At 44.9% G+C, this 12116-nt stretch overlaps 2 protein-coding genes across 7 annotated transcripts in view; one reads left to right on the forward strand and one right to left on the reverse strand.

The window, feature by feature from the left end:
- Nucleotides 1-5781, forward strand: part of hcfc1a (host cell factor C1a) — a 13116-nt gene extending 7335 nt beyond the window's left edge. For 3 of the 5 annotated variants that reach the window (XM_068719975.1, XM_068719978.1, XM_068719976.1), the window contains exons 15-28: nt 1-65; nt 159-306; nt 419-639; nt 903-1725; nt 1803-1984; nt 2134-2265; nt 2368-2575; nt 2756-3037; nt 3120-3226; nt 3312-3446; nt 3537-3722; nt 3873-4170; nt 4265-4328; nt 4438-5781. The exon at nt 1-65 is cut by the window's left edge and continues 69 nt beyond it. In XM_068719975.1, the coding sequence (XP_068576076.1) occupies nt 1-65; nt 159-306; nt 419-639; nt 903-1725; nt 1803-1984; nt 2134-2265; nt 2368-2575; nt 2756-3037; nt 3120-3226; nt 3312-3446; nt 3537-3722; nt 3873-4170; nt 4265-4328; nt 4438-4477 (2891 nt within the window). In that variant the 3' untranslated portion in view covers nt 4478-5781. The remainder of the gene's footprint in view (nt 66-158; nt 307-418; nt 640-902; nt 1726-1802; nt 1985-2133; nt 2266-2367; nt 2576-2755; nt 3038-3119; nt 3227-3311; nt 3447-3536; nt 3723-3872; nt 4171-4264; nt 4329-4437) is intronic. The other 2 variants (XM_068719977.1, XM_068719979.1) reach the window with 1 other exon arrangement.
- A 1012-nt stretch (nt 5782-6793) lies between these two features.
- On the reverse strand, nt 6794-10637 carry si:dkey-13a21.4 (uncharacterized protein LOC494576 homolog). Of its 2 annotated transcripts, none has more exons than XM_068719981.1 (5): nt 10528-10637; nt 8078-8204; nt 7770-7988; nt 7144-7269; nt 6794-7014 (listed from the first exon to the last, which is right to left on the reverse strand). In XM_068719981.1, the coding sequence occupies exons 2-5, from the start codon at nt 8183-8185 to the stop codon at nt 6928-6930; spliced, it is 540 nt and encodes a 179-aa protein (XP_068576082.1). In that variant the 5' UTR covers nt 8186-8204; nt 10528-10637; the 3' UTR covers nt 6794-6927. The 2 variants fall into 2 exon arrangements, with proteins under 2 accessions (XP_068576082.1, XP_068576081.1); XM_068719980.1 differs by lacking the exon at nt 10528-10637 and adding an exon at nt 8474-8579.
- Nucleotides 10638-12116: the final 1479 nt, after the last annotated feature.

Raw genomic sequence — 12116 nt, forward strand, 5'->3', positions numbered from 1 at the left:
CTCCTGGTAAAATCATCACTGCCGTGCCCAAACTCGCCACTGCCGGTCAACAGGGACTGACGCAGGTAATGTGACTTATATTTGTTGGCAGCAGTCTTTGTAGCTATCATCATTTATGTTGCACATGACGAGACTGATCCTGAATTGTGTGTCTCTAGGTGGTTTTGAAGGGTGCTCCTGGGCAACCTGGCACTATTTTGCGCACCGTGCCTATGAGCACAGTCGGTGGCGTTCGACTTGTTACACCAGTGACGGTATCTGCTGTTAAGCCCACCGTCACCACTCTGGTGGTCAAGGGGACTACTGGTAAGACTAACAATGTTCTTGTGATTTGTTTTTAACGATTTATTGTAATATGTTATCACAGACTCTGAACACTTTTGGTATCATCTTCTAATGCCACTTATCTTCCTTCCAGGTGTCACCACTCTTGGGACAGTCACTGGTTCAGTCTCCTCAACCCTGGCAGGAGGCACAGTGGATAGTTCCAACGCCTCTCTGGTCACCCCCATCACCACACTGGGAACCATCGCTACCCTGTCCAGCCAGGTCATCAGCCCAGCTGCCATAACCGTTTCAACTGCTCAGACCAACCTGACTTCTGCTTCCGCATTGCCCTCTTCTACCATGACAGTGCAAGTAAGACCCTGCAGATAGTTGTATTCAGCATTGTAATCATCTTGGCAGCAGTATGCGCCATAAGCTTTTAATTACTACATTTAAAAAGTTTGGGAAAAGATTGTAAATGTTGTGTTAATGGCCATTTCTGTTACTACAGAACAACGGCAGAGCTACTGTTAGAAAAACAATGGGATACGAGTTGGGGAGAGGGTATAAAGGGACGTCCCTTTGAGCTGTTTGACTTAAAGATAACTTAAATTGATTTACTGTCTTCTGCCTAGAACCAGCCCACCCAGGTGACTCTGATCACAACTCCCAGTGGTGTAGAAGCCCAACCAGTGCAGGATCTACCAGTGTCCATCCTGGCCTCACCCACCTCTGAGCAGCCCAGCTCTTCTGAGGCTGGAGCGGCTGGAGAAGGCTCTGGGACCGTCACCCTGGTGTGCTCCAACCCGCCCTGCGAGACCCACGAGACGGGAACCACCAACACAGCCACCACCTCGTCGGCCACCATGGGCGCAGGACAAGTCTGTTCTAACCCTCCCTGCGAGACCCACGAGACCGGAACCACCAACACAGCCACCACCTCCTCTCCTGCAATGGGAGGACAGGTGTGCTCTAACCCGCCATGCGAGACCCACGAAACAGGCACCACCAACACAGCCACAACTGCATCATCAAACATGTCTACACCGCGTATGTGCTCCAACCCACCATGCGAGACCCATGAAACCGGGACAACTAACACAGCCACCACAGCGTCGGCTAACATGGGAGGAGGCCAGCAGCTGTGCTCCAACCCACCCTGCGAGACCCACGTGACGGGCACCACCAACACAGCCACCCAGTCGTCATCTAACATGAACGCAGGCCAGACGAGCACCGTGCAGAGGGTGTGCTCCAACCCACCCTGCGAAACACACGAGACGGGGACCACCAACACCCCGTCCACGGCCACCTCCAGCATGGGAGGCGACCAGACCAGCACAGCGACGGGCCAGGTCCAGAGGGTTTGCTCCAACCCGCCCTGTGAAACGCACGAAACTGGGACCACCAACACAGCCACCACTGCCACCTGCAGCATGGAGACAGGCGAAGGCACAGGTATACCCGAATGTGCTGTAATTTAATTGATTGTGAAATAAACATATTGGTTGGAAGTCTAACTTAAATTATGTCAGCAGCCCAGCAGACAGAGGAGGGAGCAGAAGGTACCAGCAGCCCAGAAGTGACCACCACCACCCCCACCCCAACCCCCACCACCACTGCAGCAGCAGCAGCAGCTGCCACGGCTACCACGGCTCAGGGCAGGGCCATCACGACTGTCACTCAGTCCACACCGGCCCCCGGACCCTCTGTACCTGTAAGAAACGCACTAATACACCGAAAAAAATGAACACGTGATCTAACCGCTGCTGAGTCATGGCAATCTCAGCGGATGTCTTCCTGAAACATAACTTCCCATTGCGACCGATCTTTATGTTGTTTTTTTATCTTTGTTTCTATCTCCAGTCGATCTCATCAATCACAGAGGGTGTGGGTACTGCTACCAGCTCCACAGAGGAACCCATGCAAACTGATGAGACGGCGGCAGCAGCAGCAGCTGCAGAGGAGGGAGCCTCCGCTATGGAGACACAGGCAGAGGTAAATAACGGTGTAATGTCACACAAATGCCAGTGTTGGCTTAAAGTCCATTCATTTAAAGTTGTGTAGAGTGCGTATATGACCTGTAATGTGTTCCCTCAGGGAGAAGCAGCCACAGCTACAGCCTTGAATCTGCCCTCAGAGCTGATGTCTGAGGGTCAGGGCACCACTCTCATGGTGACGGGGCTGTCGGACGAGGAGCTAGCTGTGACTGCAGCAGCGGAGGCCGCTGCTCAGGCAGCAGCTACCGAAGAAGCCCAGGCCCTCGCTATCCAGGCTGTCCTCCAGGCAGCCCAGCAAGCAGTAATGAGTGAGTTCAGCCATAGTCTAGTATAGAATCGTCAGATCTCTGTGCATGCTTGGTTTTGATTTTGAAATGTAGTGTCATAGATTTGGGTCTGTCTGTAGTAAAGTGGGGGGAAGGGCATGGAAGGATCCATGTATTTATGCTGTCAATGTATGAATTCTTCAATATCTTCTCTGTTTATAGATGAGAGCGATTCCACTGGAGAGAGCCAGCAGCCCACCACCATCCCCATCATGCTGACTCAGCAGGAGCTCGCAGCGCTGGTCCACCAGCAGCAGCAGCTGCAGCTGCAGGAGGCTCAGGCTGCTGCACAGCAGGCCAGCGTGGACACAAGCTTGCCCACCGAGGGCCTCGCCCCCGCCGACAGCCTCAACGATCCCTCTGTCGAGAGCAACGGGCACAATGAGATGGCTGCTGCAGTCACCAGTGCTGTGGCATCGCTGCTGCCACGCACCACTGCTGAGAGTAAGACTTACTGCTGTTCTTTGTCGGTTAGTGACGGATGTCTTTTTGAACCGAGATTGACTGTTTCTTTTACACTCCGCAGCACTCGCTCCATCAAGCACGTTTGCGCCCTCTGTATCGGTGGCAAGTCCAGCCAAGATGCAAGCAGCAGCCGCTCTAGCAGAGGTCGCCAACGGGATCGAGGGAGAGGTGAGTTATTGGACAACATCTGGCTGGTTCAGCTTGCTCAAAGAGAGGAGAAATGTAACAGTTTTTTGTTTTTTTCTTCTCACAGAAGCAAGCCCCTCAGCCAACCCCAGTGAAGGCTGTTGTAAAAAAAGAGAACCAGTGGTTCGATGTTGGAATCGTTAAAGTGACAAATATGGTGGTCACCCACTTCTATATGCCAGGAGACAACTCTCAAGGAGACGTAAGTTTCTCAGGAGGCTCCTGTCACGCCTGGATGACTTCATGTTAGAGTGCTCAGTGCATCGCTAATCTCTGCGTTTTTGTTTGGCAGGATGACTCTGGCGTCATGCCAGACTACGGCCAGATGAAGAAAATGGAGCTGCAGCCCGGCACAGCTTATAAGTTCCGTGTTGCTGGAATAAACGCGTGTGGTCGTGGATCTTTCTCCGAGATATCTGCTTTCAAGACTTGCCTACCAGGCTTCCCAGGGGCTCCTTGCGCCATCAAAATCAGCAAGGTAAACACACCAGTAAAGCCCCTTTCCCTTCTTTCCTTATTTCGCTGTGGATGCGACACACTGGTGTGTAAAACATGGCGACAACACCAGCTGTTCCAATGAGCCACGCTTTCAGGCACCGAGTAGTAATCGTCCACTGTCCCTACGCAGAGCCCAGATGGTGCCCACCTGACCTGGGAGCCGCCCTCGGTGACGTCGGGGAAGATCATCGAGTACTCGGTGTACCTGGCCATCCAGAGCAACCAGACGGCCGAGGCCAAGGCCTCCACCCCGGCACAGCTAGCCTTCATGCGCGTGTACTGTGGACCCAACCCCTCTTGCTTGGTGCAGTCGTCCAGCCTCTCCAATGCCCACATCGACTACACCACCAAGCCAGCCATCATCTTCCGCATTGCCGCCCGCAACGAGAAGGGTTACGGTCCCGCCACCCAAGTCCGATGGCTGCAAGGTGAGCACACAAGAGTCGCACACTGATTCTCAAAGCTTTTGTAAGTGAGCAGTTCCTCGTTGGATAGATTTCAACCGTTTTGTCTGCTTTGTAGAATCCGGCAAAGATGCCGCCTCTGCAAAACCGGCCGCCAAAAGACCAGGCACCTCTCCTGATACGTAAGTACAGCGTCTACGCTTCGTCCTGTTCACACAGGCTCCACATTAAACATGGCACCGATTGATAAAACATGCAATACTTATTCTGGTTTTATGTGTGCTCTTGCAGTAAGGCTACTGGTCCAAAGAAAGCAAGGACGGACCAGTGAGGTTGCCCAGAGACCCCTCCCAGTCTTTTGTCCTTTTTCCACTCGCTGTCCTTTTTTTATCAGGAAGACTGACCTTCACCCCTCCACCTCCTCATCCTCATCCTAATCTCATCCTCCACCCTCAAGTCTCAGATCAAGACGGCAATGGAGGCAGAACAAGCGTATGAAGCCGAGATGAAAGTCAATCTGAGAGATGTTTCTGTAGATAAAAACCCTCCTTCCTCCTCGTTCTGTTGGTTGTACTATTTTTAGAGCAACACAAACCTAGAAGCACATTATCTTTTTCAGTCACATCCCCTCCCATCGTTTTAACATCTATTTTTGGCTTGTTTCAGTAGTTAAGCAGTGTAGAGAAGAATTTACATCTTTCACAAATTGGGAGCCAGCCTGAGCTCATTTGTTACCGTTTTGTTTTTGTCTTTTTGTTTTGTGAATCCTGGGGGGATGTAGAGAGAGACTACACGAAATGATGTACAGTGTTGAAAAAAAAAAAAGTGTGGAGGCATGAGTTTAGATGAGAGGAAAAATCGGTATGGATACAAATAAAGCACTTGTCCTCAACGACAGAGGACATCATTCTTTTCCTTTCTTCTTTTTTTTTTTTTTTTGGTCAAAACAAATTTGCTTCATCGAGAACCAAGTCTGTGTTCATCGTACTGGACTCCAGTCTCCTGTAAATGTCATCACTGTGCGCTTTTTACCCCCAAGATGAGGACTGGTGGCCGACACTTCGAAGTGGACAAAAAAAAAAAGAATGACGAAGAGATTTGTAGAGAATGAATGACAGACTTTGCTAGGACTGAGACTTGCAGCACACACACACACACACACACACACACACACAAAAATCTTCAAAATCTTCCCAAAAAATTAGCAAGCATTGACGCAGAAGATCTTTTGTGTAGTTTATTTTTGTATTTTTTAAGCTTTTTTTTTTTGTTTCTTTTCTTCTCCTGTGTGTATGTTGTGTGCATTTTTAAAAAAAACATCACTTTTTTTAACAGTTGTCCATCCCCATAGTTTGTGTTCGTGGGAAGATCGGTGGCTGTGTTGCGGTTGCCTCTCTATTTTTAAAAATCTTCATTCAGTTGGTTGTATGTTCTTGTTCGCAGATGGTCACGAGAGAGAGAAAGACTTTTGTATTTGTTCCGAGTAGAACCCACAGAGGTTATAGGACTGAAGGGAATCTGAAGTGGACCCAGGGAGAGTTTTTACTTTGTTTACTACTCAATGCTTGTTGCTTTGTTTGCCAAACATGGAGTTTCACGGGGTATGAGAAAAACATCAGATCCCCCCCCCCCCCCCCCCCCCCCAAATATCCCGATCAGTTGTCCTACGCTTTTTATGCTCATGAATGTGGTGTCTCACCTCTTCTTCTTTAATTTTTTAGAATGGCAAATTATATTAGTCAACATATTTTCCCTATCCTATTGATGTATGTGAATCCATTTAATAAATTTTAATTTTTGTTTTCCTTCCATGGCTCTGTACTTCAGACTACAGATGGTGTGCAGCTTACTGTGATGTGTTAACCCGTATGTCTTTCTATGGGGATGTTTTGGGGAGAAAGCTTACATAGCCGGAGTGTACTCACTTGTAAATTAGTTCGTTCATAGAGCAAGAATAAAACAAACAAAAAAAACAACATCTTGGCCTTTTATATAATTACCTGTAACAAACTGTTTTTACATGTTGGTCATCTCTTGATTGCCTTTTGTGTCTTTACTTATAAAAGAAACAAATATATATATATATATATATATATAAATATATATAGTCTCCCTGATGGTTCTAATTTGCTTCTGTCCAGCTGATTCACTGTAGGAGTCTGAATCACTGCTAGCTTCATTACGGTATGAGAAGTTGTACAGGGAGGAGGTTTCTGACCGGACGTGAGTGTATATCTACTTTGTACGGGCGGATTTTGGTTTGTTATGGTAACGGCCAGGAAGATTAGAGCCACGGTTTTCGCTCGCCGCCTTTTTCTTCGGCTGGCACCTTGGTTTCCCGTTTGTTGGGTTTCTCCCGATTTCTTACTAGGAATTAACTTTCTCTTCATATGCATTCATCATTTTTGTGTGTGTCAGTGTCTGTTGAACAAAAACTAGACATGCATGCAAAAGCAGTGTATTTTAGTAGTGATGCCTTAAGTTAGACCATAAGCTGAAGGTTCTCAACAAAAAAAAGAAAAAAACATTTAATGAGTTTGTTCCTCTCTCTCTCTCTCTCTCTCTCTCTCTCTCTCTCTCTCTCTCTCTCTCTCTCTCTCTCTCTCTCTCTCTCTCTCTCTCTCTCTCTCTCTCTCTCTCTCATGTGGTATACAATTGTGTCCTTTCCTTCCACAGTACCTTTGCTGGGTCACTATTTTTGCACCCTCGTTAGATAGGTCATCATCAGCAGTGCCGAGGTCTCTCTGAACTTTCCCTCCCACGCTGGGGCGAGTGCTGCTCTCAGCACTCACAGGTGTTGCGAGTTTCTCTCGGCTGTTCGCAGGTTATCTGGAAATGTCCTGTATTTTCCAATGTGTGTTTTTTGTACTGTAGGGAGTAATGTATCTTTTATCATCAAAAAATAAACATGTTAAACATAAAAGAGATGTTGCATCTTTTCTTCTTTTTTTCACCATAAAGATTTTTTTTTAATTTTTTAAAAAGAGCTTGAATCACCTGTTGTAAGCCGCTCCAAGCAGCTTTTAGGAACGGCTTCTCCACATCCAGGTCCTCTTTGGCGCTTCCCTCAAAGTACTCTGCTCCTATCTCCTCACACCACCGCAGGGCCCTGCTGACCGACACCTGCAGGGGCCGAGTCACACAAATATGAAGTCACATATATTCATAATAAGGATGTAAAACAATAGGTTTCCTTCCAAATGTTTGGAGAAACGCAGTGGAAAGTAATTAATCCCCTCATGTAGATTTTTAATTACATTTTAAAAGCCAAATATTACACTGTTACAGGAACAGATTACAGTGAAATTTGTTTGTAATGGAACTGTGAGAAAGAAGTTTGAGTTCATTATATTTATTTATTTTTAAAATGTTTACCTGGATGTTACATTGGCTGTGACATTATTTCCGTTACTGATCAATCTGCCTTCTATTTTCTCAATTAACCAATTAACCTGTCAGGAAAATGCCTGTTTGATTGAAAATCCAATGCCACGAAAGAGTATGTGTTATGTATTTTCTAAAATACCGTTACTCATGAAAACTTTCAAAAGACACCTGTTGACCCCCAGGTTTTCTTTTCACTATGTCACATCTCTTCAGACACTTCGTGCACGCGGACTGACCTCCCGGTTGCTCAGGTCAGTCTTGTTGCCCAGCACGATGAAGGGGAAGTGCTGCGGGTCCTGAGGCTCGCCCTGGATCAGGAACTCCTTCCTCCACTCCTCCAGGGAAGAGAAACTAGTCGTGGAAGTGACGTCGAACACCAGCATGCAGCAGTGCGCTCCTCTGTACAGAGGGGTACCCAGAGACTGGAACCTCTCCGTGCCCGCTGTGTCCCAGAGCTGAGGGCACATTTAACACTCATCTTATCATCGCGCGACTATTTGTTTAGCGCGTGGAGGTGGTGGTTGCAGGTGCACAGAGGAGCTACCTGGAGGTTGACGGTGTCCTCGTCTATGTGGAGCGTTTTGGAGAGGAAGTCGGTTCCTACCGTGGCCCGGTACATGTTGGTGAAGCGATGATTCACGTATCTGTTCATGAAGGAGGATTTTCCCACCCTGCGCAAACACACGTGCATTAAGGTCATTAAAGGTAGACGTTCCTTCCGGAGACATTTAGGCTACTTTTCATCTTTTATTTGCATAGCACTGATGAATAACGAATAAAAAAATAAATAATATCTATTAGGCTTTACACCTCCGTTTTAAATTAAAATGAGTAAAATCATGAGTAAATGAAAGTGAAACAACTATCGTAGGAGCAGCAAATCAAAACTTTACAACAGGAGGGCAAATGAGATTTTAAAACAGAAGCTAGTCGTCGTTACCCGGAGCTTCCTATGAGGATTATTTTCAGTGTAACCGGACTTTTTCTGTCGTTCATGGTCGCGTCTGTTTGGGTTTGTTTCTACCGGAGCTTCAGCTGCTGGTGCCTTCAAGAGATCCTCGGAATTTTGCCTGTCTTGTAGTTTGAGGTGCGTCTCAGTAGCAAAGTGGGTGTTGGAAAGATGTTAGGAATCTAAGTCAGGTTATTTTTTGATTCAGTCTGTCCATAGGGTGTTTCAAAACCCTCTGTACAATGGCAGGAATCTAATTCAAGTTGTGAAATAGTGAACCCCACACTGGTGGAATAAAAGCATAAAAGAAGTCTAAAAATATTTGCATCAGATTAAATTAAACAGCCACGATATGTCATTATCTGTAGGATGTAGGTTACTAAACCTGTTTTTGGTGTCCTCATACTCTTACTGTACTTTTAATTAAAAATGTTCATGTAGCCAAAGTAGCATTTTAGTGGCTAATACTTATAATATTCCAGAGATGAAAGTACCTGAACTCCGCAGGTGTCACTTTGCTTCAATGATCATGTTATGTGTGTAATCAAGTATTTCCTACAGCCCTCGAAGGCATCATAAAACAATGCTTGTTGGCACATAGCTTGAGTCACGAGCCAAAGGTACAGCTGATTTCAGAATAAAAGATACAAAATAGACTGGAAACAAAACTCAACACTCCCATAATTCTAAAACAGAAAGATAGATGTTTCCTGTGCTTTTCTTTTTTTGTTTGTTTCTGTTTTGCAATGTATATTGTTCTGCAGAAATTAAAACACAAAAAAATATCTTAGTTTAATACTTCCACCTGAGACTGTTGCTAAACATGCAGTTGTATAAATGCATGCATTTATTCAATAAACCGACTTGATTCAGAGGAAAAATGGGCATTATTTAACACTGTAAAGCAGTCACTTTTAAATAAAAATCAATTACTGTAATCTTCTGCAGATTATATTGGATTGTTTGTTGAAGTGCCACTAGGGGGCAGTATAGGCCTCAGGTGATTCACCTTTCTCACAGGACTTCCTTTCTGTTGGAGCCGTGGAGCTGGTGTTATCCACAGTACAATATGTTAAGTGTTTCATTCTTTTTCATCTGCTTTTTCGACTGAATGTAGAGCTTCTTTATTTAATCCTTAGAAAATGTACAATATTTATATTCAAGTTCAAATTTACTGACATTTTGCATTGTGATTTTGTTCAGCTTTTCCTCTCAATATGTAATAATTTAAAAACTTCCAATTAATCTCTATTCCTAAAATACTTTGAACTTTCTTTAAAATATTTAGTGTTACAGCACACAAATATCACAATACAACTTTAGAATAGATTTGAAAATTCTATATGTTTAACAATTACAAATACCACAAATAATCCTGTAAAAATACAAACCCATCCTGTGCAAACAAACATTATTCAAACCCACAGAACTGTGTTTAACATCTTTGTGGAAAGCCAGAATTTTAAGATATGACACCATGAATTTTGAACAAAAGGGTATAAAATGTGTATGAGGTTACACACGTGTCATCTAGAGTATTTCTATTAATATGCCATAATTTGTATACAACATGTTGTAATTTAATGTGCTGTGATTTTGTACGGCTGCTACTTTGGCCTCTCTAGTAAAACAGATTCTGGATCTCAGTCGGACTTCTTGAAAATAAATATATGAAAAATATGTTGTCTTTGGTTTTAATGTTTCACTAGGTGTAAACATCATAAAGCTTAAACAAAGAGTTGAAACAAGCTAATACAGTAGTATACCGTATATGATACTGTCAGACAAAGTGGAATCAGATGACTTTACCAACCTGAAAGCTACTTAATGGTAAATAAAAGGGAAAAAATGGGATGTTAGGAGGTTAGTCATGGACATAAAGAAATACATAGATTACACATAACATAACATGTAGGTGAGTGAAAAAGGTATGGAAAATGAAAGCAAAACACTCCAGTTCAACGAGAAAAACTAATAACCAAAATACCAAAGTAAAATGAGGAGCAGAAGGTACTTGCGGTTACATACATTGAGGTAATGCTTACGTGCTTTTTGCATGTCGGTGTCCTGTAGACTGTCTGAGGTGCAGCAGAACACTGAGATTACACAAAATCAGCAATATAAAAAGCTATGACATCTCAGTGAGTGGCACCAGAGGGCCAAGCGTTGGCCACTCAACCAACCCAACTTTATTAGTCATTGCAGGAGACACACACACACTCACAACACACTGCCTGGTGCCCGAAACATCACGTGAAAGATAAACCACATGAATGTTAGTTATTTGTTGACTAAAAATGTGAGTAACTGATGAGGCAAAGGGGGAAAAAACTGAATGAAGGACAGAACAGTGTGTGTGTGTGTGTGTGTGTGTGTGTGTGTGTGTGTGTGTGTGTGTGTGTGTGAGAGACAGAGAGCTCTCCTGGGTATGTCGCTGCAGCCCTGCATGGCAGAGATAAGACCACCGCCTACACAGAAGTCTGTTTCTTGGGAATTAGAAAGCTGTCCCCAAAGTCCACTGGTGACACACAACACCATCCGTCACCCGGCTACAACTTCCAAACTGTCCGACAAGATGCTCCGGTGTCAGCTCAAACTGCTTCTGTCGAGATACCGTCAACAGAGCGGGCATGTTGTGTGTGTGTGTGTGTGTGTGTGTGTGTGTGTGTGTGTGTGTGTGTGTGTGTGTGTGTGTGTGTGTGTGTGTGTCTATGCATGTGGGTATGCAGGTTTATGAGTTACATGACACGACCACAAACATGCTGCAATGTCCTCTGTGTGTGTGAGCGGCCCGGGCCCGTAATTCTTGGCCTCCTCCTTTTCTTCTTGATAACCTCTTATCAGAGCAGAGCAGCCCGCTCACACACAGCAGCAGCAGCAGCCACATCCCTGCCCAGCTGTCCGCGCCGCCTCAAGAGACCTCGTTTCACTCTTTCTCTCATGTAATGTCACTCTCATTCACACAGACACAGACCGGTGTGCTCTTTTCAAGCTCACTCCGCTTTAATGCTACTGTCTCGGCAGAGAGACACATGCATAAAAGCGAGTGAGAAAAAAAAAGAGAGATAAAGTTAAGTAGATGACACAAGAAATTAGCATCAACAACAATCTTTCCATATATTTTCAGTATCCTGTTCAGCTGGAGCCTACCCAGCATGCACTGCGCGAGAGGAAGGGCACGGTTCACACGTACAGGCAGCTTTAAGCTTTCAATTCCCCTTACCTGTAACTTTGAAGCCTGGGCCTTCTTGCTGAGGCAGCAGCGCCAACAACAAGCCGTGCATCCATAAACCAGCCTGAAACATAAACAGTGTTAGGTGTATCTGTCTGTCAGCCTCCTTTCATTAATGCAGTAAATACATCACTCAAGAGATGATAAAAAGAAAATATTCTCCGCCCTGTTAGAGTTTAACGTTTAGTGGTCTATGCCCTCCTCAGTGGGAATACAATTTAAATAGAATAATAATAAATTGCTCACAAAGGAGGTGAAGAACAGAGCTGTACCCACAATTTCAGAAATAGGAATTATTTTAGGTTTAGTTAGAAAAATCATTAATCAGTCAATTATACTATTTGACACGTCTTAAAAATAAAGTAAATGTCATAATTCTATGCAAACACTGCAAAAAATGCA

Source organism: Cebidichthys violaceus, unplaced genomic scaffold (genome assembly GCF_023349555.1).
Source record: "Cebidichthys violaceus isolate CVI_PGR_0920_01 unplaced genomic scaffold, fCebVio1.0.p SCAF_25, whole genome shotgun sequence".
NCBI lineage: Eukaryota > Metazoa > Chordata > Actinopteri > Perciformes > Stichaeidae > Cebidichthys > Cebidichthys violaceus.

Bases quoted from the DNA above. Each gene is read 5' to 3' on its own strand.
- si:dkey-13a21.4 (XM_068719980.1), bottom strand. From the start codon at position 8,529: ATGAACGACAGAAAAAGTCCGGTTACACTGAAAATAATCCTCATAGGA. The intron at 7,270-7,769 runs GTCAGTCCGCGT...CGGCCCCTGCAG, and splicing joins CTGACCTGAGCAACCGGGAG to GTGTCGGTCAGCAGGGCCCT. The intron at 7,015-7,143 runs GTGATTCAAGCT...TACTCCCTACAG, and splicing joins CTTGGAGCGGCTTACAACAG to TACAAAAAACACACATTGGA.